Source organism: Hippocampus guttulatus, chromosome 20 (genome assembly GCF_054856545.1).
Source record: "Hippocampus guttulatus isolate MCC_2025c chromosome 20, RoL_Hgut_1.0, whole genome shotgun sequence".
NCBI lineage: Eukaryota > Metazoa > Chordata > Actinopteri > Syngnathiformes > Syngnathidae > Hippocampus > Hippocampus guttulatus.
Window position 1 is genome coordinate 2,965,062 of NC_141280.1, and position 25,837 is coordinate 2,990,898.

A 25,837-nucleotide genomic window follows, 5' to 3' on the forward strand; every position below is an offset into this window, starting at 1 on the left:
GAACGACCAGGCAAGATCCCATTAGCGTGGGAGGGAAAAGTGTCCCAGCCCACTCTGCTCGGCATCATAATATTACTCATGAAACATTCACATCTTCATGTGACCGGGAAGATCACCCCAGCCTCCCCATTGGTGCAGGCCGGATGGGCCCAGAACAGGAGATGAGGTTCTATTGGTGTACTCGGAGCGCTCGAGAGCCTGCTGAGCGATTTCGAATCGATTGATCCGGCCTAGTCAGCCCACACGGACGTGGGCGAGGTGAAATACAGAGAGGCGCTGTTCAACGTTTCATGTATCTCGCATCAAATAAAATGGAAAGCAGAACTTCTCTTGTGAATGGAGAGAATTGAAGGTGCGTTTAAAGCACAGGGGTCAAATATACTCTTCAAAACTGTGAGACAGAAGGTGCTAGCCATGAGTTTGTTTACGACGAGGGTTCAGAAACGACCCATCTGCGATGATCAGGAAATCGGCCTGGTCTTACTTGGGGATCAATTCTGCCGTTGGGCTGATCGAGTGTTTGATGGAGTATTTTAGGGTGTGCTCAATTTAAACTAGACTGCCAGTTAATTCCAGTTTGCATAATGTAGCGTACCGATTGAATTAAATCCATTCTTCCGAATGTGCAAGTGAGGTTCCAGCCTACTGCCTGGTTTTATGTGAACCAACATGCCTGATGGCCTTTTACAAAGTGGATCAAATTCTGCTGATCAGAGCCACCGTGAAATGGAAATAACAAGCGAATGCTTACAAGCGTATGATCTCAGTTTACACTCAATGGCCAGAAATTGAAGCAGAAATATGCACTCATTGCTTCAAAATCATGCGGATGATACTGATGGGAAGAGTGACTCGGGTGTTGCCATGGCAACTGTGGATCACCTGCTTTCGGGGACTGTAATATTACTTGGTCGATCAGGGTGGGATACCCTGAACTGAATGCCAACTAATGGCGAAGCAAACATAAACAAACAACCATTTGTGCTCACAATCAGAAGTTCGAGTGTTCCATCAACCTTTCACGCATGTTTTTGGAATGTGGGAGGAAAGCGGAGTACCTGGAGAAAACCCACGCGGGCACAAGGAAAACATGCAAACTCCACACAGGAAAGCCGGAGCCCGGAATCGAACCGACCGTGCGCCTCTGTACTGTGAGGCCGATGTGCCAACCAGTCGTCCACCATGTCGCCTAAATTTGTTTAGTCTGCAGAAAAGCGTAATCAGAAATTTGCTTTAAGAACTGCTCATGAAAAGAATGAAAACCTTTACCTTTGTACAAAATGATAGGAAAAAGAAAATCCAAGTACTGTATATATATATATATATGTTAAAAAACAAAAGCATATTCAGTTTTTACACCGGCAGTGATGCCGTTTTAATTCTTTATTTTTGCTGTGTCCCATTAACAGAAAGCATGATGGTCTTACATTATATGAGCCATTTTTGGACTGAGTTGGTAACTGAAACAAACACACTTGCAAGATAGCATATGCAAACATTGTTCCCTTCATTAAAGCCTTGAAACCAAAACATGAAGATAATGCGGGTTTGTCCACATTTGACCTACTGTTATCCACACTCAGGACACTTAAAAAGAGCCATCGTGGATAGAATTGTTTTTTTTTTTAACCCCCTCTTTGTTTCGCCTTCTTCCTTTTCAATATTAGCCAGAAATCTCCATGAAAGAAAAGTGAGACCAGGAAAGCACTTTACAAAGGCAAAGAAAACACGCCACAATACAACACACAATGTTTCAAAGAGTTACTTGTGAAAACAAAAACATAAAATGATGACAACAGATTACACAAATTATGCATCACTCAATACATTAAGGCACCTGAAACAAAAAAAAAGGGTTTATGATGGGCTTAGAAATGGTTCGTGTTGCGCCGGTAAACCACTTTAAGGCTGCCATGTTGGGCCAAATCCTGACAGAACAAAACAAAAAGAATTTACAATGAAATAATCACTCTTAAATCGCGAGTTGGAATAAATTAACATGAGTCATTTGACCAAGCAAAATACAGCACAGGTTGAGACATTCCGAGAAGACAAACTATGCCAATGATTTGGCCTGACATTCATCATTATTCGCCACGTATTAGCAATGTATCAACCGGTTTAAGTTAGCAAACTAAAAATCAGGACGAAAAGGTCACGTCAAAAGCAAAGTTCCCTGCAACAAGCCATTTTTAACCCCTTCAAAAAGTCCTTCATCACTGGTACCTCACTGTAAAGGTTCTTTACGGTGTGACTCTGGAAATGACAAAACCTGCCGATTTTGACTGGCATAAATAAAAGGAATGGCGTTGTAAAAAAAACAAAATTAATAAAAATAATATTAACCATAATAACAATAATAATAATAATAAAAATGTGTGACTTGTCTTAAGTTACTTATTTCAAATATACACAGCGACTCCTTTTTTTTTTTTGTATTTACACAATATGTACAGAGTTATCGTTTCTGTTTGGATCAAAATACCTTGAATGGCGTTGCTGTGGAAAGGGAACTCGTTCAATGCACACGTCAACATTTTGCGATTGAGAAACAAGAAGGTCAAACTGGGCAGCGCGACTTGGGGAGCCTGAAGCGGGCTCGCAGAAAGGCACTTGCTACCAACTCAAATACTGCAAAAGAAATCCTCAAAACGGAGCTTTCAGCCAAGACAATTGAGAGACAGGACAAAGTTAGTCAAGGCCACATAGTAGGCACTGGGGTTTCTGACCCCCACCCCCTCCCTCCCTTTCCCTCCCTCCCTCTCACAAGCCGAGTGATTTGGTAAGGCTGGCGTGTGATGGCCTCAGGCGGGTACGAGGGTAAAACCGAGGGAGGGATTTTCCTCCGTTGTTACGACAGCAACAACCCAATCAAACCCTTCCGGGCCTTTGAAATTTAGATCCGTCCCCACCCCATCATGGACGCCTGCAGACTATTCAAAGACGTAACAGTCTGTAAAAATAAGCAAATTATACAGATCGCCCCCCCCCCCCCCACTTTCCAAAAATTCGTTGTTTCTTAAATGGTAAATTTGTTTTTACAAACAGAAATTGCAGGAGGCTTCTATTCGCTCCTGAAAACGCGTCCGTTTCAGTACGGCGGATCATTAATGGAACAAAAAAAAAAAAAAAACGTCCACAATGTCAGGTGACGGTGACAAATATGATGATCGCAAAGCAAATAATGGCTTATTGAAATACAAAAGCCTTCTTCTTCCCAAAGGTAGTCAGTCCCCCCCCAAAAAAGAAAAAAAAAAGAGGGGGGGGGGGCTGGGGGGCTGACTCGCAGCTCCTCACTTCCACTTAGCGAGTCTATTGTTGAAATGTCTTATACACAATGGTCTCTGACGTCTTTCTGGCCAGTCATGACGGCGCTGACATTTTTCCAGCGGTTGTCTTTGGGGCTGTAGCCTGGGGTCCGGTGGGGCGCCTTTAGGGGCGAACTTGAACTGTGCGTGGTGCAGATCAGCCCCCCACTCGAGTGCACTGCGCTCTTTGAGTACTTATAAACCGGCTGCTTCCCCGCCTCGTCTCCGCACAGCTCTTCCTCCAACTCGAGCTCGCCTTCCGTCTCCTCCTCGCCCTCCTCCTCTTCCCCTTCATCACACGTCCGATAGGAGGGCCCCATGAGCTTTTTGCGCTCCTGCTCGGCCTCCCTGTTGCTCTCTTTCAGCAGCTGCTGCTGTTGCTGCTGACGTCCCGCCACCAGCCGAAGTGGGTCCCAATGGTTGTTGACGCTGTCGTCGGCCGGCGAGCGCGCGTTCCTTTCGCGCGCTTTTCTCCGTTTGCGAGTCCACCAAACGCAAACGATGATGCAGAAGAGGCAGAGCGAACCAAAGAGAACGCAGAGCAGAGGTACCAGGTAATCTGTCGGCGCGGACAGGTGACAGATGGTTCAGCGAAGGGAAATGACAAGAGTCACCGTGACAGTTTAATAACGCCTTTTACGGAAAAGTATTTTCAAGTCTCTGATAAATAAAGGTGCCCTTTAAAGCCATTCTTGGTCGGTACTCACCCAATGAACGGGATGCGACCTGTTGCGTTTCCACTTTGACGTCAATGACCGCCAACATGATGCTGCTGCCGTTTCTCTTGGACAAGGCGCTCACTACGGTGTTGGCCGTCTCCTGTATTAGGCTGTTGTCCGTGAGATCCTCGGGCTGGAAAGACTACCAACCGAGTAAGACAAGATGCAACCACTTGTGAGTCCCAAAAGCTGCACTCACAAGGTCGACTGCTACGATGATCGCATCAACGAAATACTCAAAGAGCGTTCTATCAATGGAATCATTTGTCAGTCATGATAAGAACATATTGAGGTGTCAGGCAGATAGTACAAAGAATAGGGTGCTACACCACAGGCAGCAGCCCAATCACGGACAGACACGCACAGCGTGGTGAAATTAAAAACCACGTGGGGCAAGATCATTGCGGTCTACGGGACTGAGGTCGACAACACAGGTCCCAGTAGCGGTCGGGACTGAGCCAAAAAGGAGCAGGCTTGGACAATTGGGGGGGATGGGGGGCTGGTGTAGCTGGTGAGTGCAGTGACTCGTTTGCAGCTGTTGAATCCAGACAGGCCGGGGGAGTCGGGATACTTTTTCACTCCTCCAGTTTCCAACTCCTGTTTGCGGCATCATTTTTAGCTCACGTTGGCTTAAGAGTGCCCTTTATGTATAAATGCAGGGACATTTTTAAAAAAAACCTCAAACACTTTGGTTTTACCCAATGGATAGCCTTTAAAGACCTTGCTCTTCAGATACTGAGCGTAGAATATCATTGCTGTGATTAAAGCGACATCAGGAAATTTGAATTTCTGTCTTGCAAGCATCGAATGGACATTTTGACTCGTGTAGTGAATGAAGTGCTGCCTTCACAAGTGAAAATGCTGCTGTGTGCTTTTTTCTCTTCGCTCCTCTCTTGATCGTCATACCAACGAAAGCCACGCATACCCGGCTTTATTTCTTTCCGTGCGTTTTAAATCTATTGAAATCGTTTATCTTTGGGTAGCGCTGACCGACAGACAAGTTCCTCGGGGCACCTGAAAACTGTTTTAAATTCTGAAATAAGGAACACAATGCGTCTCCTTTAAAGGTCATTGGCTCGGGAAGATAAACAAGGAAAGGACACAGTCCAGGAGGCGTGCTGAAAATTTGATTTTAGAGATATAGCATAGTAAGACAGAGAAGACTAAAAACACCTTACATGGTTATCAGCGATTAGGATTCATTGACTTACTATGGCCACTTCCACGGCGTCCTGACTGGAGTGAGACAGGTCACACAGCAGGTGGAGGGTGTGGTCCTTTGCCAAAGTTCGGGTGGCCGGAAGATACCTCAGCTCAAAGCAGATGTTCTCCACCGTTGTTCCCTGAGAGCAAAAATCCAATCACAGTGACGGGCAATAATACAAAAAGGGAATTCCATCTCAAGAAATCGCAGAGCCCGCGAAGATGCGTCTCACCGGCGGGACTTTGTCTTTGTCGAAAACCAGCGTGATGCGGCCACAGTTGTTGTCCAGGTGCCCGCTGTTTGGCTGACATTTGGTGCTTGTTTGTGTGAGCGCTTGGGAGCAAACCCCCCACTGATGACAAGGAGCTGAAAAACACGTCGGGTATCTGTGTGCTTCACATTCACGTCCGGCAGGGCAGGACTGACTGCTCGCGTCCTGGCCCGAGACCGGCAGGCGGCAGGGCCGTCGACCACACTGAACCTGCGGAGGACAAAAAGGTGCGGAGGACATTCTGCTCAAATATCCTGCATGCTGTATATGGATGAGAGTAAAACCGACACGCCGCATAGAGCTTCTTAACTTCGGGGAAGACTTGACGACATGATTTACAAGTGCCAACTTGACTTGTGGATCGACGGATGCGGAATATGCTATCAAAAAAAGTCACCTTTGTGCAGTCCACTTTGCCGTTGCCACAGTAGCAGCTGTTACACTCCTCCTCCCATCGGCTGCCGTGAGGAAACTGAAGCCCAGCGTAGTGGCATGACGCCCCAATACCTATGACTTGACACACACACACACAAACATGAAATAGCCACGATGAACATCCCGTATGCATGGATGAGGGATACCAAGTCAATATAGATGCAAATGTGTCTTAAAAAAGGGGAGGGGGTTGGGGGGTATTTACATTCTTGACATCGGACTCCTGTTCTACCGAGTGGACAAACGCAGCGAAAACCGTTGATCTCATCCACACACGTTGCGCCGTAGGCACACGGTGAAGACTGGCACTCGTTGATATCTGTGGGACAAAGAATGGCAGCGATTAAATGCATGACCTGGCCACAAAATATAAAGATTTTTTTCATACTCCGCAAAGCAAATTGAATTTCAGCACAAGTCAATGAAAACTTTAGCCAGAGGTACAATAAACTCAACGTAAAAACAACATCATCTTGCCCGTTTCCCGCGGTCACCAAGAACTTCGGCCATTGTCATTTGAGACGCACACAAACAGTCGGAGTGAGAAATCTCAAATTCAAGCTGGACAGAAAAGGTGGGACACTTTCTGGCCATAACAAAGGGGGATAGAAGAAGAATTTCAGGGTCACTGGTTAATTTGTCTTATGTGGGCATTTGTGTGACTGTGTGAATATAGAGGAGGGGTGACCTTTGACCCCCGGAGGCATTTCGGAACAAAGGACATGCCGAGAGGGCGCCATCCGGGGCTTGGATTTTGGTGATGATGCGACCCCACAATAGTTCTGTTTGAACTGCACTGATGACTGTGCTTTATAATGAGATAAACCGCACGTCGGTACTTACTGATTCTGCAGTCAGGCCCGGCAAACCCGGGGGCGCACTCGCATCTGAACCAGTTGACTCCGTCCACACAGATGCCTCCGTTGTAACTGAAAGGAGGGCAGGCAATAAATGATGATTAGATGAGAGTGTACAAAATCCACATCCTTTCCATTTGCAACAAAGCAAATGTGTGTGTGTGTGTGTGTGAGTGCGCGTGCCCGCGTGGTGTTTGAGGGGGGTTACAAAGCTCAATTCAACTCATCAATACAAGCTTCCACCTTTCAGATGCTAATAGGCGTGTCCAGTCCCCTCCCCGCCTCTCCTCTCATCATGCCACTCTTCCATTCCTCCTCAAAGCCCAGCCCAGCATCCCCCCCCCCCTCCAGGTCGCACAGAAAGAAAAGGGACATGTGCACCACCTCCTCCACTGCTTTCCCACCCCCCACCTGCATTCACCACGGGGTAGTTGGTATTACTCCACCTCTCCCTGTCCCTATTCAATTCCCAAAGCTCTCCGCTTGTGAGATGGCCCTTTGAGGCTTGATTTGAGGACACCTTCCGCTCCTTTTAGGGAGTCCCTGCACCCCCCTTACAGCCTTGCGAAGCCTGTGTGAAGTGCTGAGAGGAGGGAGGCTGGGATAAATGGAGGGGAGGGTGGGCGGGGTAGCTTTGACGACACCACAGGAGTGTGCGAGGCAGGAAACGATACATACCATGGATGAGGGTTGCAGTCGTTTATATCTGTTGAAGGAGCACAAAAGACTTTTAGCGGGAAGTGTGGTCGTTGCATTGTTACATCCATGGCAGCCAATTTGTCTTTATTACGATTTTTTTATGACATTGGCAAAGATGGGGAGACTTCAAAGATTTTAGGGTTTATTGTGATTGTGATTTAACAAAAAGTACAAATCGCGAAGGAAAAATAAACAAAAACGCCTACTTTGGCCGCAGGTGGGTCCTTCCCAGCCATCTTTGCAGATGCAAGTAAAGGTGTCGACTCCTCCCACGCAGGTTCCACCATTCAAGCAAGGACTTGAGGCGCATGTGCTGTTCTTGGCTGTCAAAAGATTCAGGTCAAAAATTGTTTATGAAAAAGGAAAATGTGGAGGCATTTGGTGAACGCACAATGAGGTTTGACCCCGACCCCCTTTTCTTTCTTTTTTTTTTAAATGATGCCTGAATAATTCACTGTGCTTAAATATGTTTTAAATTAATAACCCTTCATTCTGAAACCACTTGAAAGCATGTCTCCGGTACACATCTACACAATATAAAGTTGTAACTTGGTTTTAGGGAAAACATTAAAAACGCAGCTGGATGTTCGCTCAAAGAGAATTTGCAACCGGTCGTTTAAAACAGCTTCACGATTTAGTACAATCTCGGTACAGTTCATTATTCGGCCACAGATCTGGTGCCACAAGTGCTTTCATGGCAGACCATCCACTAAATGTGGGTTACAGGATTATTTCAAAATGTTGTCGACCGATGTTGACCAAGACGACCCTTTTCAGTGTTGACTGCTAAAAGCCTCGCACCAACAGGCTATGTGTGCACAGCCTATAATGAAAAGAAGCTCAGTCTACTAGTTAGGTAGGGTTAATTAGCAAGAGATGTCAACTTGAAATAAACACAGCAAACACCGGTGGCTTTTAGCAACAACATACAAAGTACGACAAGAATCCAAAACGGTTTCCCTTTCAAACGCACTCCACAGTGTTTCCATTTTTGGTTATTTGCTTTTTCTACGTGTGGAGGAGGAAAATCTTGTAAAAACTTGGACATCGGATTTTAGTGTAAAAAGTACACAGAGTCCATGTCACAGCCACTGCAAAATTCAAGCATTCCGAGGGAAGCCAGAACGTTCCAAAGGCGTCCCACCTGTGTTGCATGTGTTTCCTCCCCAGCCGGGTGGGCAGGCACAGCGGAAGGTGTCCCCGTGGTCATAGCATGTGCCTCCATTACTGCATGTGGTCGCGTCACATTGGCTTTCGCCTGTCCACAAACACACACTCACGTCACACATCCTTCAACAGCAAACGGATAGAAAAGCTGACCAACATGGTGGACTTGGGGCCAGCGAAAAGTGTGGAAAAACTCATTACTCACGCGAATGGCAGGTCTTGCCCTTCCAGTTGTCGGCACACTCGCAGTAGAAGTCGTTCACGAGGTCGACGCAGCGACCGCCATTCTTACACGGGTTGTGGCCGCACTCGTTGACATCTGAGGAATGCCGCGAAAAACAACTTTGACCATTTTGGACATACGCAAACCCAACAAGGGTTACAAAACCTGTCACATTGCTCATGCAAAAAAAGTGGAAACTATCTACTAAGTGCGAATTCTGGGAGGAGAATGGATGCTCCCCGCTTGTGTAAAGAATTTAGATTCTAGCGGCCGATTGAGTGCAAGTCACAAGAAGGAGTCATGCCATATGACAAAACTGCATTGTCATCACGTTAGCGTCATTTCAGCGCACTGTGACAACTGATACAGTGCAATCGGTTAGTGTGAGTCAACAAGCACTGTAGTGTTCACTACGATCTCGGTAAAAGATTAGAATCATAGAATAGCACCTGCGACACGCCCACCAACAGCACACGTAATCCGTTCGAGTGAACATGAAATTTAGCACCTGCGATATGTGACCCGAGGGCTCCCCAAAGTGTTCACGCGGTGTTGGATTTGTTTCAAGTCGAACAGAGGAGTCCATGTTGGGAACTTACTGCGGTCGCAGAGTTCTCCCTCCCAGCCGTCAGGACAGAAGCACTGAAACGAATTGACGCCGTCAATGCAGGTGCCCCCGTTTCTACATGGGCTTCTGAGGCAGTCGTTTATGTCTGGAACATGGAGAGGAGTCAGAGGTTAGGGGTTTCATAACTGCTCAGATGGTAGGCGATCAGGATGGAACAAAAACTACAAAACCACTCTCCTTGAAATGTTGTGGGAGGTGGGCCAGGGGTCAAGACAGAACCTTTCATGTTGGTGTTGACCCAGGATTTTGGTTTTAAACATGCGCTAACATTGCACAGCTTTGGCCGACGTTTTACCGTATTTCAAAGCGAGTATTACTTGTATGGAAGCAAATTCAGACACGGGCAAGAGACTCGCATCCGAGTGCCATTCTAGTGAAGAGCTCGGCACATACTCTCATGACAGTAGATGCCGCTGAACCCCGGTTCACAGATGCAAGTGAAGTTGCCGGCCAGCCCGCTCACACAGCGCCCTCGAGGTCCGCAGACGTTAGAGGAGATGTGCCGCACTTCTGCGGAGTCGTTGGTCGCTATGGCAACAGTGCAGCTGTCGATAACTGCGAGCAAATAAAGAACAGAAACGGTACGGCAACTTCCTCTATTTGTCATTTGTACAATCGGAGATAGTAAAAGGGGATTTTGCCACACGGCGTACGATTTCATTTTCAGATTTATGGTCACCTTGACAAGGGGTGGTTTTGCAGTCCACCTTGGGTCGCTCGCAGGTTTTACCCTCAAAGCCCTCGGGACATGCGCAGTAGAAGTCTTGGACCATACTGTGGCACTTGGCCTGGTTCTCACATGGGTTTGGATCGCATGCATCCGAAGGGGATGAGATCCGCATCTGAAAAGAGACGGTCGAGACAGTTTCAAGAAGTCAAAATAAAGCCAAGATTTTCATGTATCAATCCCAAGAGCTGACGAAACTGATTGTTTGGCAGGTGAGCTGCTTCGCTTTGCTTATGCCAGCCTCCGAAACCTTGCCTAATCTCATGGCGAAGATTCACCCTTTTGTTTGAACATCACTGACATGCTAAATTAGTCTAGGCCAAAAAGCTTGAAGAGGAGAAGATGAACATGTTGCTCGCAGACACATTTGGGTGATACATTGACAGGGCCGGATAAGAAAGTCAAGATAAATGAGCAAAAGGCCCACCTTACTCGTGACCAAGGTGGCATGTTTGGCCTTTTTTTTTTTTTTCCAACACACTCCAATACAGAGGTTGCAGGGAAAACCTCCAAGTTTTTGTAAACATCACTACTGTGCATAAACGCTGGGCTGCACCCGTTGCCATTTAAGGTGCTGAGCAGGAGAGTTTGAGCGGGTCAGCAGAGCGGGTGAAGTCTGTGGTCACACGTAGTTTATTTTAACCCAAGTGTCATGTGCACGTACCAATTTTCTTTACTATTTGGATGTGTGTGGTCAAAGCCAGGAGCACTAAAGCATTACATTTTAGTGGTTTTCGGAGCGTTGACTTACATTGGGGAGGGAATTTCTTTGCATCAGATCCGGTATTGGTATTGTCGCATGCTTATTATGAGAGCCACGTAAATATGATTAGTCATGTTTTCTAATTAGTACCACTAGCTAACCATTTTCAGGAAAAAAAAAAAAAAAAAAATGAAGTCACGGTAGTCGTATTTTTATGAGCCTTGGTAATGGAAATAAGTATTTGTGCTGCTCAAAAAAGCCGTTTTTTTTAGCGGCCATGTAGGCAGCACCGCGGCAGACACGGACGGGTGTTTAGTAGTAAGCGGGCAGCAACCCAGCGCCACCTCGTTCAGCAAGGCCGGTGTATATAGTGGAGAAGCTAAATCAGGATTGGCTCCTGACCAGCAATGTCCTCCATTCAGGCCCCAAGAGAAGCAGAACAGAATCAGTTTCCTCACAGCTAACCTACATTGGCTTCAAGCGCACACTAAATATAAAACGATTACGGCGAGGAGACAGAGACATCATGCGATAGCCAGTACGAGCAGGACAGGTGGCCGTACTGTAGACGACTCTTGTTTTGGTCACCGACGATGTGCAGTCATTTTGAGAACGAATCTTGTTGATTAGGAAAGACCGAAGAGCGCACTCTCACTGTCTGCGATACGTGGCATCTTTTTTTTTTTTTTGTCTTCACATCACCATTTATTACTTGTATGGCTGTTGCAAACGTTGAAATGTCACTGCCAACGTTGATGACGGGGGGGTGACAGTGTGACCCGGACACAAATTAATTCAATGCCCGTTATTCCCGATGGGAAGAGGAGCTTAGAAATCCAAACTAATTGGAGGGTGACATAAATCCCAGAGCGCCTCTTGTGCAATTTCCTATTAAATTAGCGCAAAGATAGAATTCTTCATAAAGTTGGGTGAGCGGCTCAAATCTAAATCTACCGCGCGATGCTGCGTACCTCACACAGTTGTCCCGCAAAGTCCATTGGGCACTGGCACACAAAGCCACCTAACACAGCGTGGCATTGGCCTCCATTCTGACAGGGTCTGCTGTCACATTTATTCCGTTGGATTTCACAGCGAGAGCCCACAAAGCCTGGCGGGCACTGGCAATGGTAACCGCGTGGGCTGTCCTAATGAAGACCAAAAAGAAGAAGATTGTGTCATCCAAAGCGCTTTCCGTCACATGAGGACGTTTTGAAATGGAAAGTGACAAACCTTGCACGTCGCTCCATTCAGGCATTGACCGTGGCAGCTGCTCATGTCTGAAAAGCAAATACCAGATATTAGCATACGTTGCAAAATCGCGTGCGGAATGTTTAGAGGCGAGGCCGAGTTGCGAAAAGGTACGAGTGAAGCCGAGGATCTGTTCATGCACTGAATCCACAGTGGGCATGCAACTGGTTTCGTGAGGGCACACACGAGCGCTTGATTGCCAAGACAAGAAAGGAACAAGTTACCGCATGTGACTGAATGAGTAAGCCTAAACTACACCTATGTTGTGAGTCCAGAAGGTGAGTGAAGGCTTTAAAAATGTAAACTTTTTTTTTTCTTTTAGGAGCAGCAGCTCAAAGAAGGAACTACTGGTTGAGAGATTGGAGGGACAAACATTTCAAAGAAGTGACTAAGATGGAAGGGAAAATACTGACTGATGTCACAGTTTTGTCCGGACCATCCCCGAAAACAGTTGCAGTGATATCCACCAATCAAATTTTTGCAAGATTTAGCGTTTGCACACGGCTTTCTTGCACACTCATTAGCATCTGTGAAAGCAGGAAGTAAAAGGACTCGGCGTCCATAAATGGGGACAAAGCAAGAGAAGTCGCAACCGCAAAACCATTTTTATAGCTGTTGATCGTCAAAGTTGCTTTTCGTGTTGAAATGGAGTAAACCCTCTTTGGCTTTGTTGATAATGCATCTCCAAAAACGTTCCTTGCGCTCAAATGAGATGCAAATAACGAACGGCCACCACCCCCACGGACATCTAAAGTGTTCCAACAAAGCCCTGCTGCTCAAATATCGAAAGGCATGGTGAAGTGGGGGGTGGGCAGTCCACAGGGGGTCTTTCTGCACTCAAGCACCCACACACGCGCACGCATGCACGCACACCTGTCTTCTCTGTGAAACCCTAGCCCGAACACATTCGCACGCACGCACACTCAACGCCAGGTAAGACTGGAAGCCGATTGCCGTTTGTAAACTGAGATCTAAGCTGGTAAATTGAGACGGTCTCTTGGGATCATTTTTCCAGGCCTTCATCTACCCCCCCCCCCCCCACCTTCGAGCGCACACACACTCGACTTTATTTACCAGTTGTAAATTTCCTGGCCTTACGCCTGTCATGTCTGCTTGGAGAAAAAAATAAATAAAAGAGGACAGCTGCCATCTTACCAGAATATTGACAATATTATTATCTTTTGGGGAGGGGCCGGGGGTCATAATTCTGCAGGCATTTTAAGAGGATATGGATTTAATTTTATTTTTTTTTTTTTTTAAATACGCTCCTTCTCGAAAACCATGATACTCACCAATCTGGCACGTCTTTCCCTCCCACTCAGGTGGGCACACGCACTCAAAGCCATCTTCCCGCTCGATGCAGGTTCCACCGCGGGCACAAGGGTTGGAAGCGCAGTTGTCCGAATCTGAGTGCATACAACAGAGTATTCCCGTTTTGATAGAAGCTATCAGAGAGGTATTAATTACTGTGGTTATCGGTTGAAATGGTCGACGCGGTGTTTAATTTAAATCACGATTCAGTGACAAAAATGAGATAAATGGATTTCAAAAAAATTGTTTTTTAAATCAATAAAAATTCAACGGCGCTTTACACCATACTGAGATGTGCATCTAAGATGGGCCCATTATTTTCTCTTCAATAGCTATCAGATTACCGGCATTTTAGAAAAAATTCCAAATATGGTGATGGCTTTTCTCAGCATTCAAAGGCAACTGTTCGATTTTAGAGTGCGAATGAACAATCATTTGCACAGCCGCCACATATGCAATGTCTAATTCTTTGTTGTGTGTGTGTGTACAAACACAAGTGGGAGAGACATGTTTTAGTTTTTTGGGAATAAAGGTTGATTAAAAAAAATGTTCAATGAATTATTTCTGCATTGCGGACCCATTAAATGAGTGTGCACCATAAAGGTACACACACACACACACACACACACGTGTGGAAACTCACTTTTTGCACAGGTTGGTCCTTCCCAGCCTGGTGGACACCGGCACTCGAAGCCCGAGGAACCCTCATGGCATGTACCACCGTTTGCACAAGGACCGGACACACAGGCGTGCTCAGCTGACGGGAGCACCCAATAATGAAAAAGCGTTACTCGAGTTGAAGTCTTTCAAAGTAAAATGGTGTTTCATCTACTTTCCTCAGACCGTAACTCCACTTGGACAAAGGTTCAGTGGAGTGGCCATCCTTGCCGAACATAAACACTCACCGATCTGACACGTCTTGCCCGAGTAGCCTTGTGGACACGCGCAGTAGTACTCGTCGGGCTCAGTGTTCATGCACGTGCCCCCGTTGACGCACGGCTGGTGCCGACCGCAGTAATTGAGATCTGGAGTGCACAACGACGGCATCAGACACGTCAACGTAGCAAACAGACAATTTCAAGGTGGCTCAAGCATAAACATTGAGGAACGCGGGATGTCATCATGGAGATACGGACGGAGTACTACATGCGGATGCTTATTTGGAGCTGAGAGAGAGAGAGAGAGAAAAAAAAAAAAAAAGACTTCTTTCTCCATAAAAATGACAAGCTCTCGGAGCGCTATCGGTTTCCACTGTATCCTCAACTTTGCTAATTGGCTGCCAACATTCATCCGCCCGGTGCCAGGAGTTCCCTGGAAGCTTGTCGGAGTTGTCGCTCAGTATAGAGCACCAGCTGTCATTTTGACGGGAAGCACTGAGTGTTTTCCTCAACCGCTCGGCGTCGGGGCTTGCGGTGTTCACAGGATGTGCTCGAGGAGTTAGAAACTGGTCTCGGTTAATTATTCATCAGCCATGGAAACACAATTATTTCAGAGAAATTATACCCCCCCCCCCCCCCCCCACACACACACAAACCCCGACAACTTCACCCATTTGATCCTTGCGAAACGGTCTTAGCCTAAAGGGCAGGTCACACACCAAAGGCTGCTAAATAAATGAACAGGGATGAGTCTCCCCGCTGGGGATCTTCGGACCTACTCTCATCCACCAAAGTGCACTCAAGTGACGAGGAGGATGCGTGGGGATCAAGTATCCCCCGATGATGCTCAAATCACACGAGCAGTAAAACTATACAGCTGCTGTTTTCCGGTCAAAGACGTCCGTGACCCGACAAAGGCAACGTGACACACATCAAGTTTAAGTTCCTCGCTGCTAAATAGTGATCCAGCGTGTCTCCAAGGCAAACTAAAAGCGAATGGCAGATCAGAGGATGAACAAATTTGTTGTGTTGCTAAACTATTTCTTGAAGAGAACACATAGCTTGAGGGTACCTGCAAGGAGGACAGAGTGCCAATTTCGGAAGCGTGGGAGGCGGCGACAAAAAAACCCTTTGGCGTACCTTTATCGCACAACAGGCCACCCCAGTTCCTCTCGCAGCTGCACTGCCAGGGGATGTTGCAAGTGCCGTGGACGCAGCCGGGGAACACGGTGCACTCATCGCAGAACTGACCCTGCCAGCCGTAGTTACACCTTGCCGCACACACACGGAAAATAAGACAACGTCACAACATTCGTCCGGTAAAAGTTGACATTTTAATACCACAACTTGAAAATATGATTTTCACAATGATTTAAAGAAGAAATTATATTGCAACATTTCCTGAACATTTAAATCCTTGTACAACACACACACAAAAATCACAACCCGCATCCTGTTGAAATGTGCGAGTCAACCAGAACAAAAATAAACGCTGGCGTAAAATATTTGTGTTGAGAAATACGAACATGTCAGTGCTTGAAAGCAGCCTTGTGACAGTCAGATGAAAATGTGGATTCTATAAGCTACCCCAAGTTGTGGGAGATGCCGGCACATGATGCTTCCACTTCACCTGTCTGGGCAACATTGCGCCATTATTTGGAATATTCACTTCCCGTTTATTGTGTAGCCAATGTAGGGAGTAAAGTAGTTGGGAGCGAATCAAACCAGTCCTCTGCTGGTCGCCACCAAGACATCCATCCATTCCTTTGTGGTTTGGGACCCGGCAAATTACCACAAGTAATGGACCCCCCCCCCCCCCCCCACTAAAACGGATTATAGTTTCCTCAATTCATACCATTAAAAAAAACAAACCAATGATCCCAAAAGACCAGCATTTGAAACACTTGTAAACGTTATTGTATCATGTCTTGCTCGGGTCAACCCATCCTAACCCTACTGACTAATCTTAGAGGTAGGTGACATTCTGGGGGCAGAAGGGGTTAAGAATACAGTACATTCAGCAGGCTCCTGTTTGGACTGGGCTGGTGGGGGGGGTCTGTAGGCCTAAGATGACGGTGTGCGGCGGCTTCTGAGAGCGTCTGGAGACGGCCGTGTGTTTACAGAGGCTGCGCACGCGCCTGCCGCTTCATGACAACACCCGGGCTATTCCGAGGCTGTGGTGTCGTCGAGCCAGCTGTCTTGTCAATTGGCTTCTATTTTGAGCCGGTGCTCCTGCAGACGGCACCGCTGCCAATGTGAGAAACAAGGTCTTTGAACGTCTCTTGGGGAGGGGGGCGGGGGGGTGTCTAAGAATACGTGACATGCTTTGCTCCACTCTATTTTAACGGCTCGGTGGGGGTCTGACAGCAACGTGTCAATAACTTTGCCGAGGAGATGCGGTCAGAGCTGTCTTCCAACCTCCTTTTGCCCCAATTTATGAGTTTTGGAAGTTACAAGCAGTTGATTTGTTGGTTTTGTGTTGTAAGCGAGCCTCAGACACGCACGCTGCCTCTCCCGTAAAGTGCCACAGCGCCGTTGCACTTTCACAGCCTTTTATCGAAAGGGCCAAACAGACAAAGGCGCTGCAGTAGGCCAAAACGTATGCCTCCATGTTCACCCGCCAGGTTGGGTCAATTGGACTTCAAACTACTGATGTCACTAACTCGGTTATGCCTCTCAAAGGCACACACAACACTTGATATATACAGTCCATTTCTTTCTATTCTCTTCAATTACGACTTGCGTTTTATAACACACGAGGCTATTTTTTAGCATTCAGGCGCTACAAGGGATTAAGGGCCTGATTCCAATTGGGAATAGTGAAATAAAATACGAGCAGATTGAGTGTGGAACAAATTAATCTCCTAAATTAAGGTCTCACTGTCATGCGATACGAGATCTAAATACTTCCCGGACAGCAACAATTGTTTTCAACATAACGGCGGGGAAGTTAGTCGGGGTTTTACGGCTTTGGTATTTCCTGCAGAGGTGGAACGTTCCAAACTTGACTTTGTCCGCCATCCCATGCCGGAGCGACAGTGAAATAAAGGCAGAAATAGGCCATCTTTTTACAGGCAGTGTCAATCAAAGTGGCTTCTGGTTGTGCGTCTCGACAGGCTTCTCGGGATCAAATCTAGGCGGTGTTCGCGCCATTACTCATCTGCAAGTAGGCGCGGGTCGGATTCCACACTCACGGCTACGCCACGTGTTAAAAGAAGCCAGAGTGGTGAAATACAGGCAACACCATTTCACTATTTATCCTTGGGGCACGCCGAGCCTTTGCCGAATCCGTCAAAACAAGCTCATTTGTTAGAAAGATCCGATATATCGGAGCCATGTATGGAGCACCAACCAGAATAAAGGATATCTTAAATCAAAGCCCTCTGGCAAAAAAAAAAGCAACTGGGGAAAGCCTCCAAAATGGATGAAATCAAAAGAATAAAAGGGAGATCACAAGGGATTGATTGCATGCTTTCTGTGACCCGAGGCTTCATTAAATTCATGCCAGAGCAGGAAGAATCTTTACTGCGGCTCCTCCACTCATATCACTTTTCCTGTCTGCTGGGACCTGACATTTCGGGAGAAGAAGATGCCTCGCTCCTCTTCTCCGCCTGCTAACTGGAGTGAGGAGACAGTCAGGTCAAGCCTCCTCTTAATAATCGTTTCATCTAAGAATAACACCAAAGCAGGTGTTGATTTAGTAGGACGACGTGAGGGGCACCAAGTTCCAAATACACGCGGTTGTATTATGCCAACGAAACCCCCCGTCGCGTTCTACAACTTTTCAATTTGTATTTTTAGGTCTGACCCTTGCCCTTAAAAAGAAAAGCCCATTGCAAGCTGAAGAGAGGATGTGGCGATTCCCGGCACGTTTACAGTGCTCACACTGACAACCCCCGTCTTGGGCTCGAGTGGTGAAAAGAAAAAAAAAAAAAAAACACGAGATGCTTGGTATTCTGTGTGGGATTTGGGCAGCCTAAAAATATAACGCGTCAGGCAAGGCATTGCCTGAGCTAAACTGAGATGGAGGCGCCTGAAAGGAAGAAAAGGAACAAGAAAGGAAGGCATGGCTGAGGGTGACTGTTCAGAATGATCCCTTCGGGATTAGTTTGGCGTCACCTCAGCCAGTGCAGGTTGCTGTTTGGGTGATGACAACGCAACTTTCGGGAGAGCGAAAGGAGGAATCAAGAATACCGATGCTGCTCGAGAGCGGGCCTGTTTGGTACAAGTTGGATGGTCGACCTCCTGAGAGTGATGTCGTCTTCAAGACGATGCGTAACGTTTCAGCGACCACAAAATGAAAATAAATCCAAAGACTAGCATGAGGTGAAGTGAATCCTCTCGTCTTACCTGCACTCCCCTGGAACGGAGCAACCACCATGAAGCAGATTACAACCTTGCTTGCAGATTGCTAAAGAGAGGGAGCAAAAAGAGAAAACCGAGCAAAGTTAAAAAAAAAAAAAAAAAAAAGGATGAATGTTTTATTCAAAAAAAAGTGAATTTACAGCACAGAGTCCAGAAAGGGAATCATATCGAAGGGCGAGTGGCTGGAAAGAGGCTCGTTCGTCTGAAGCGAGTGCAACAGGACATGATTAATGTTTCCTTGGGCAGGGTTAGAGGTTAAGGGGGGCAACATTTTATAGCCTGCCTGTACAACAACAACTCGGCTGAAAAAACAAACCAAGCCATCGACATTAACACCAGTCGAGGCATTGGGAATTTCAAGGTGGCACTGGAAATTATTTCCAAAGTATGTAAAATCCTTTATGAATTCCATACTATTTAATTGAAGAAGAACGAGCAAAGAAGGCCCCCTACTAAGCAGATCGAATATACGGCTGTGAATAACACAGCGCTTTATGGTTTGGTTGACTATTTTGGTCTATTGAGGTTCAGCACTCGCTCTTTTGGAAACTATCCTACAAATGTTTACAGAAAAACTCACCTTTTCATTATTTTCTTTAACGTGGCTAAAAATAAATAAATTAAAAATTCTACATTAATTTTGTTGTGGCATCTCCAATTCAGACAGCAAACCAAACTCCTGCTCAGCAAAACGTCCGCGGCAAAATGGCTGCTGTGCGTCGGGCTACCGCCTACTGAAAAGTCGATTGTAACAATCGAGTATTCGGATAAAAATCATACTTTTTTTCAAAGTAGCTCGTGCGTCCCACTTTAAGCCGAAATAAACAGTCTTCTCAAAGCAGCCAAAATGCGCTTCTTTTGGTCTTGAGGAACCAAGTTGCGGGCGTGGATGTGAATTTGGCCAAAATACATTCGCTCTGCCAATCACAAGTCCAACAGCCGCTGGGTTAGATTAGGAGCTGTCAAGCATGCGGCAGAAGCATACTTTAACGCCATTTTCAGTTTTGTCTCACGACAGCTTTGCCAAACCGGGATTAAACATCTAATCAACACGAACGAAATCTGTCACAACAGGTCTGGGGAACATCGCTACAAGGTACAGGTTTTCCCCGTCGCTGCGGGCCAGACAATCGGCAAACGAGTCTAACAAAATGATCGCGAGGCATTCGCGATGATCGGTGCGCGAGAAGAGGCCTTTCTTTTGTCACGCTCGCCGGCCGGTAGCTCACCTGTCTTACAGTTGGGACCCATCCAGCCATCCAGGCAAACCTGAGTGCCTGCCTGCTCACAGCGATAGTGGCCAAAGTAGTCGTCGCGAGGGACGCACAGTTTATTGCACTTGTTGCCGTAGTAGTTGTCGTCGCAGCGCACCCGGATGCGGTAGATGATGCGAGCCACGGGCCCGTCGTAGGGGACGGTCTTCCAGGGGTCGCCGGGGTTGGCCATGCCCGTGTGAGCGCTGCGCTCGATCAGGTGCTCGTCATCATCTGAAATGAAGGTCGGAAAAAAAATAAAATGCAGCCCATAAAAATAATGGTTAACTAGTTTACCTTCGCCAAGTGCAAAAAAAAAAAAAAAAAGAGTAAGTTATGCTTTTGCGAAGTATGTACAGATACATTTGAGACCACCAGTGCAACAAACTCAACCGATTTTCAAAACTTTGCGCAATTATAATATTCTATCGGGCATGATTGCTTCACCTTTACACACTCGTTCCCCCCCCCCCCCCCACCCAGAAGATGCTATCAGTTCACCGTGTTCAAGTTAGTCTCACGGTGGGTCTCGTGATAGCGCACAGTCGCCACAAGAAAATAATTCATCAGAGGGTGATTGCGGTTGGTCAACAATCTCTGTGGAAGTGGAGGGCCTGTGATTTCCTTTCCTGCATAGCTCTGGCTTGGACTGCACTTGAGTCATTTTTGAAGTGAGCAAGCACTCACACACACACACACTTTCCTCTGCCGGGGTCTGACACAATGTCAGACAGAATTAAGCAACAATAACAAATAGAACACCCCGCAGTTGCCAGATAGAGAACAATGGGCCCCCGGGCCCAAGCGGGCTCAGCTACCTCGGTGTCTAAACACCCAGCCCGGCCGCCCAGTCCGCTCCACTTCCTGCTCGATAAACACAAGGAAAACAGCCGACTGCCTTTCCTGAGGACGCAGGAGGTGTGTGTGTGTGGGGGGGGGGGGGGGGGGCGCCTTTGGGAAGAGAGGCAAGCGGGAGGGAGGGAGGATGTGATGCTGGATGAGTGGAATCTCACTGACATAGTGGCGGGTTCTTACGTAGGACAAGACAGGAGGCGGATGCTGACTCAGGCCAGGATTCTCCCCCGATGTCTCACGAACGGAGAATATGTCCATGCTTGCATGATCGAGAACGACTTGCAGATAATTCAACTAAAATGGCTACACCGGTGACATTTCTTGGAAAAAGTCAAGTATGCCGCAAAACAACAGGTGGCACTAGAACCCAAACGCAAGTAATGTGGGGGGGGGGGGGGGGGGGGGATTCATTACGAGGACTGAGAACGGAGTTAGAGCGAACTATGTCAAAAAAATGTTCAACTGGAGAGTCATTCAAAACCGAGCGTGCGGCCGAGAGGTTTTGATATGGATTTATCCAAACGGTAGATTTCACAGAAGTTGTGACATAACCTCCTCATCATCATTATTATGAATGCGAATTTGACAATTTGATCTCCATTTCAAAAACTGCAAGAACATGTTTATGGTGATTTGTTGATACCACAAGCAGAACCCCTTTAAAAATACATCAAGAAGGAATATGCGGTCGTAGATCTCGACTTCTTAACCCATGACACAAGCATTCCAGTCAGCTGACACGCGTGACGCAAGGGCCACACACACCACGGCGCAAGCTCAGCAACAAAGCTCGATTATATCATTTAGCATGACAAGACTGATTATCACATCATTGAGGAAATGTAAAGGAATGGTTTTGGGAGGGAATGCTTGGAATGGTTTGTAAGCGTCCGCAAAAATGACTGAAAAGCTCCCCGACATGTAAAAATGTATATTCAAAGCACTGACGTGACGGGACTTCGAATACCCCGGAAATCTCATTTAAGTAAATGTTTTCAAGCTCCCATTTATTGTGCAATACGCGAATGTTCAAAATAATACCGTATTGAATATTTTATTTCCTAACATCGTCGCTTAAACGGGCACCAGAATCGCTGGCGATGAACGCATTTCCTGGTGACCTCCTCTTAAGAAACCGGAGACGACGTAAGGAAAGCGGCTAATCAAAGCGATGATGTCAACCTCTATTTCTTCTCCATTGTCTGCATTCGCAAGTGCGTTTGATGTCACGGACTAAACAGGATGCGATGGCCTTTTTACCAATCAGGCAGAGACGAAAGAGGACAGTGCGGTATTGGAAATGTATCCATACACGCACACACATTTCCATGCACACACAAAGATATTTGAGACTCGTGAAAAATGCCAAAGGAGTCAAGGGTGCGCGCAACATTTATAGTCCTCAAAAGATTCCTCCCTGACCGGGCTACCGCTAGGACGGGAAAAAGGGGATGTACAGGAGTCGGGCCACAACGGACATTTCCGAAAGAAAACAGGATACAGCTGCTCAAGCACTGACGGCCGACATAGTTGCTTGTATTGTATAGAGGGTGTCTTCGGAGACCAATATAATATATCCCATTTTCTACACAAAAATGTGGCAAAGGCAATAAGGAATAATAAAATAAAATAAAAATCCACGTTATCCTGCCAAAACACCTTCTGACCTCTTGTCCAAACCTTGTCAACTCATCATGGAGGCATTGGCACGGTGATATCGGTTCACTTACTGTTGCGGGTGGTGTTGTCCCAATCCCAGGCCTCAACGATTAAGGTATATGTTCGCTGAAGAAAGAAAACAAAAAGATAGCATTAGAGTTCGTTGATCCTGCCATCATGTTAATAACAGAGCAATGTGCAAAAAAGATATTTTGGAGTTCCAGAAATAGAAGTCATTTTCCAAAACGGGTCACGTTATTGTAAGCATTAATTGACTTTCATGACTCACATCCGCTCGCAATCTTGAAAAGATTTGGTAACAATACATATGGCGGTCATGACGACACACAAGACAGTATATCCCGTGTCTTCTATTGTGTACAGAGGAAGCTTTCTTTTTTTTTTTTTGCCCCCAGAAAAGCTCAACTTACCAATAACCGTACAACGTATTGCCAGTAGGGAGAGACAGACGTTGGAGTATATTTCCATGACTGACAAAAAATAAAATTATAACAATAATACATCAATAAATAAAATCAACTCCCTTGCAAAGTGAAAACAAGAGTCAAAAACCCGAGTATCTGTTTGATGCCTACAGTGACCGGAATTTGAATGGTGACTCTTTAAAGTGAGCAGCCAAACAGAATTTCCACTCACCACGTCCAATGCTCCCCCATGTAGATTTATCCGTTCCGTTGACTTTCATTCCCCATCGAGGCTATCAAAAAGCAGGGGTTGAAAAGACCCATAGCACCCATGCTTCAAGGGAAAACTTACTCTCACCAAATATACGAGGTCCAATAAGAAGGTCACTTTGCCAAAATTAGCTACAGTATGAGCGCCAAATTCATACCGGCTTTGTCCTTGCTCATCAGACACGGAGGTACAGTAAATAAGCAGCTAATGGGATTATCTGCTTTCAGTTATGCTTTGCTCTTAACACATCATGCAATGGATTTAATATCAACACACCCGGCGTGTTTGTAATGTCACGTAAGATGCACTGAATGAGAGGAAGGCGAGTGCACCCAATGAGGTCACGCGAGTGTCAAAAATGGTTTCTTCTGCACAAGTTGGAGAAATTTGTTTGTCTTAATATAATGGAGGGGGGGGGAACGATTGTCTAATTCCCGTTTTTTTTTGTAGTAAATTTTTTAATCCTATTTAACAGACATGAATGACCAATTTTGAAATCCTTCAAGCAGATCATCTGCATAGTCGAGTAAACAAATCAACTGGATCAAAACAGATTTTTGTGCTGCGATTAAGAAAGAAATATAACATAGACATGCTAATGTAGTCAAATAGAAAACATGAGGGGGATGGGGGGGGTTGTCATGTACCTCAGCATAAAGTGTCAGTTGTCTAATTAAACATTTAGCAGGCGGGCATTCACCTCGGCTAGCAAGTTTGTTGCTTATTTTCCTACTCTTGGGACTACGTTGGCATTAGGTAAAGTTACTAGGCAACTATGAAGTTTGCAGTGACGGAGCAAAATGCAGAAAATTCTGCCCGCTGTCAATGGTGCGTGCTCGCGTGGGCACATGCACACTCCATAAGCGTAATCTAGCCGGTGTGCTGCAGGGCACACTGCTAGGCAACCAGCTGACCTAAATAGCATTCGTTACGTCACCATTGGAGACAGTTGTAGTAGCCACAATGTGACCTCTACTGTAATGTCACTGATGGGACATTCGACCCAAGAAGAGTTTGGAGGGGGCGGTTGAGGGGGTGGGGGGAAAGAAGCGGGAAAGAAATTGTGGTGGGTAACCTGTCAAGAGTGTGAGTGTCTGTTGTTGATCGGGGGGGGGGGGGGGGGGGACACCAACAAGCTGGTTGGCTGGTTGCTGCTGGGCTGCAGGATTAAGTTGGCTTGTCTGGCAATGGGCGCTGGCGGGAGGAAGGGGAGGGAGTGTTATTGTGGAGACGCTAGAGTGGACGGGAGAAAAGAGGATGGAAGAGAATATGGCAGTTGAAGGTGGAGAGGGCCTGTTTGGAGGCTCCTTGATTTTTGATCCTGCTTCAGGGGGGATTGAAGCTTTGCCAGATTTGAGCATTGAAGAGGCGTCGGGGGTTTCGGTGTACCGTATGTCTACGAACACGAGTGCAGAATCGACGCGAGCGCAGACGCACAACAGATGCGGCCTCGACGATGGATTATTTGACATGAACGTGGATCATCCCACGACATGTAGCTCGCCTTCTGACCTTTCCACCTACTCCCCCGCCGGCCCCCTCCCCCAACCTCAATAGAGTGGGCTAGTCTGAGCATGCGGGTGGGTGCGCGCGTATGCCAATGCGTAGAAGAGGCACCGTGAGCGGCCAATTGTGCGATTCATGACACGTTGGGTGGGAAATCCCTTCAATCAATGACTGACGAGCAGGTGTCCCATCTCCACCTACGCACCTTCTGCGACACTTCTTTACAAGCCCGCCTCATGTTGTAAATGCCTGGATAAACAATCAACACGGTCCGTGTGCGTGGGGCTTGCGCAAAGCCAGCGACTTGTCTGGTTTCCCACAGACCATCCCACTCTGTGATTAGCTGGATTAAGTGACAGCTGCCCAAATGCTCGGAACAAGATAGATGATGGGCAGATAAAGGGGGGCGGAGTGGGGGAGGAGAGGCGTTGCTGAACAAAGACCCTTGTTCCAATACCGTAACTCACCCCCATCCCAATCTCAACCATTGTCCATGCGGAGACACGGTCAACTCGAGGACAATTAGCAATCAGCATTTGCACCAGCGGGCCGGGCAAGATTAGTTGGATGGAGTCAAAAAGACGAGCAATTGCTTGCACGTACAACTAATCCTCTGCCCAACAGATTGCAAACTAACGTTATTCACCTCCAAGGACTGTTTTTCGCTGTTCGAATCTTCAAGCGGCTACGTAAAATACTTAAAATCTGGGAGAACCAAGAAGCTTCTGTCAGTTCAATCTCCCAAAAACCCTCGCCCGCCCGACTCCTAATGGATTAGAGGATTTACAAGGAGAAATCCTAATTTTCAAGTGAAGAAGGGGAGCATTTGGGGGGAGGGGGGATAGGTGTTTCGGTGTCCTGTATGCAATGAAACTGCTTGCAAGGTCTTGCGCTTACATTCTAAGCACTAAAAGCGAACAATCGGCCTTGTTTCCCGATTCACTTGTTTTTTCTAAATGGTCTTCGATGTCGACAGGGGGGTCGCAGGTGTAAATTTCCTTGGCCAGATGACTCGTGGATGGGTCGGTGGGTGGGAGCCTTCACTGCTGCCGCTGCAGAGTCATTTTACGCTTTGGATAAAAAGGTGCCGGGAAACGGAGGCAGGCAGCAGTGGGAAGTGGAAGC

At 46.8% G+C, this 25,837-nt stretch overlaps 1 protein-coding gene across 2 annotated transcripts in view; it reads right to left on the reverse strand.

Annotated features, from left to right (window-relative positions):
• Nucleotides 1-1,345: 1,345 nt before the first annotated feature.
• The window catches only part of jag2b (jagged canonical Notch ligand 2b), a 35,106-nt gene continuing 10,614 nt past the window's right edge, over nucleotides 1,346-25,837 (reverse strand). The window contains exons 4-27 of one of the 2 annotated variants that reach the window (XM_086100280.1): nucleotides 22,582-22,636; nucleotides 19,973-20,230; nucleotides 18,729-18,789; nucleotides 15,519-15,649; nucleotides 14,406-14,525; nucleotides 14,144-14,257; nucleotides 13,482-13,595; nucleotides 12,603-12,716; nucleotides 12,172-12,218; nucleotides 11,913-12,086; nucleotides 10,191-10,353; nucleotides 9,905-10,066; nucleotides 9,483-9,596; nucleotides 8,866-8,979; nucleotides 8,638-8,751; nucleotides 7,700-7,816; nucleotides 7,473-7,500; nucleotides 6,781-6,866; nucleotides 6,143-6,256; nucleotides 5,900-6,015; nucleotides 5,464-5,712; nucleotides 5,239-5,370; nucleotides 4,016-4,169; nucleotides 1,346-3,867 (exon numbers count right to left, since the gene is read on the reverse strand). In XM_086100280.1, coding sequence (XP_085956406.1) covers nucleotides 3,329-3,867; nucleotides 4,016-4,169; nucleotides 5,239-5,370; nucleotides 5,464-5,712; nucleotides 5,900-6,015; nucleotides 6,143-6,256; nucleotides 6,781-6,866; nucleotides 7,473-7,500; nucleotides 7,700-7,816; nucleotides 8,638-8,751; nucleotides 8,866-8,979; nucleotides 9,483-9,596; nucleotides 9,905-10,066; nucleotides 10,191-10,353; nucleotides 11,913-12,086; nucleotides 12,172-12,218; nucleotides 12,603-12,716; nucleotides 13,482-13,595; nucleotides 14,144-14,257; nucleotides 14,406-14,525; nucleotides 15,519-15,649; nucleotides 18,729-18,789; nucleotides 19,973-20,230; nucleotides 22,582-22,636 — 3,390 coding nt within the window. In that variant the 3' untranslated portion in view covers nucleotides 1,346-3,328. The remainder of the gene's footprint in view (nucleotides 3,868-4,015; nucleotides 4,170-5,238; nucleotides 5,371-5,463; nucleotides 5,713-5,899; nucleotides 6,016-6,142; nucleotides 6,257-6,780; nucleotides 6,867-7,472; nucleotides 7,501-7,699; nucleotides 7,817-8,637; nucleotides 8,752-8,865; nucleotides 8,980-9,482; nucleotides 9,597-9,904; nucleotides 10,067-10,190; nucleotides 10,354-11,912; nucleotides 12,087-12,171; nucleotides 12,219-12,602; nucleotides 12,717-13,481; nucleotides 13,596-14,143; nucleotides 14,258-14,405; nucleotides 14,526-15,518; nucleotides 15,650-18,728; nucleotides 18,790-19,972; nucleotides 20,231-22,581; nucleotides 22,637-25,837) is intronic. The other variant, XM_086100281.1, reaches the window with a different exon arrangement.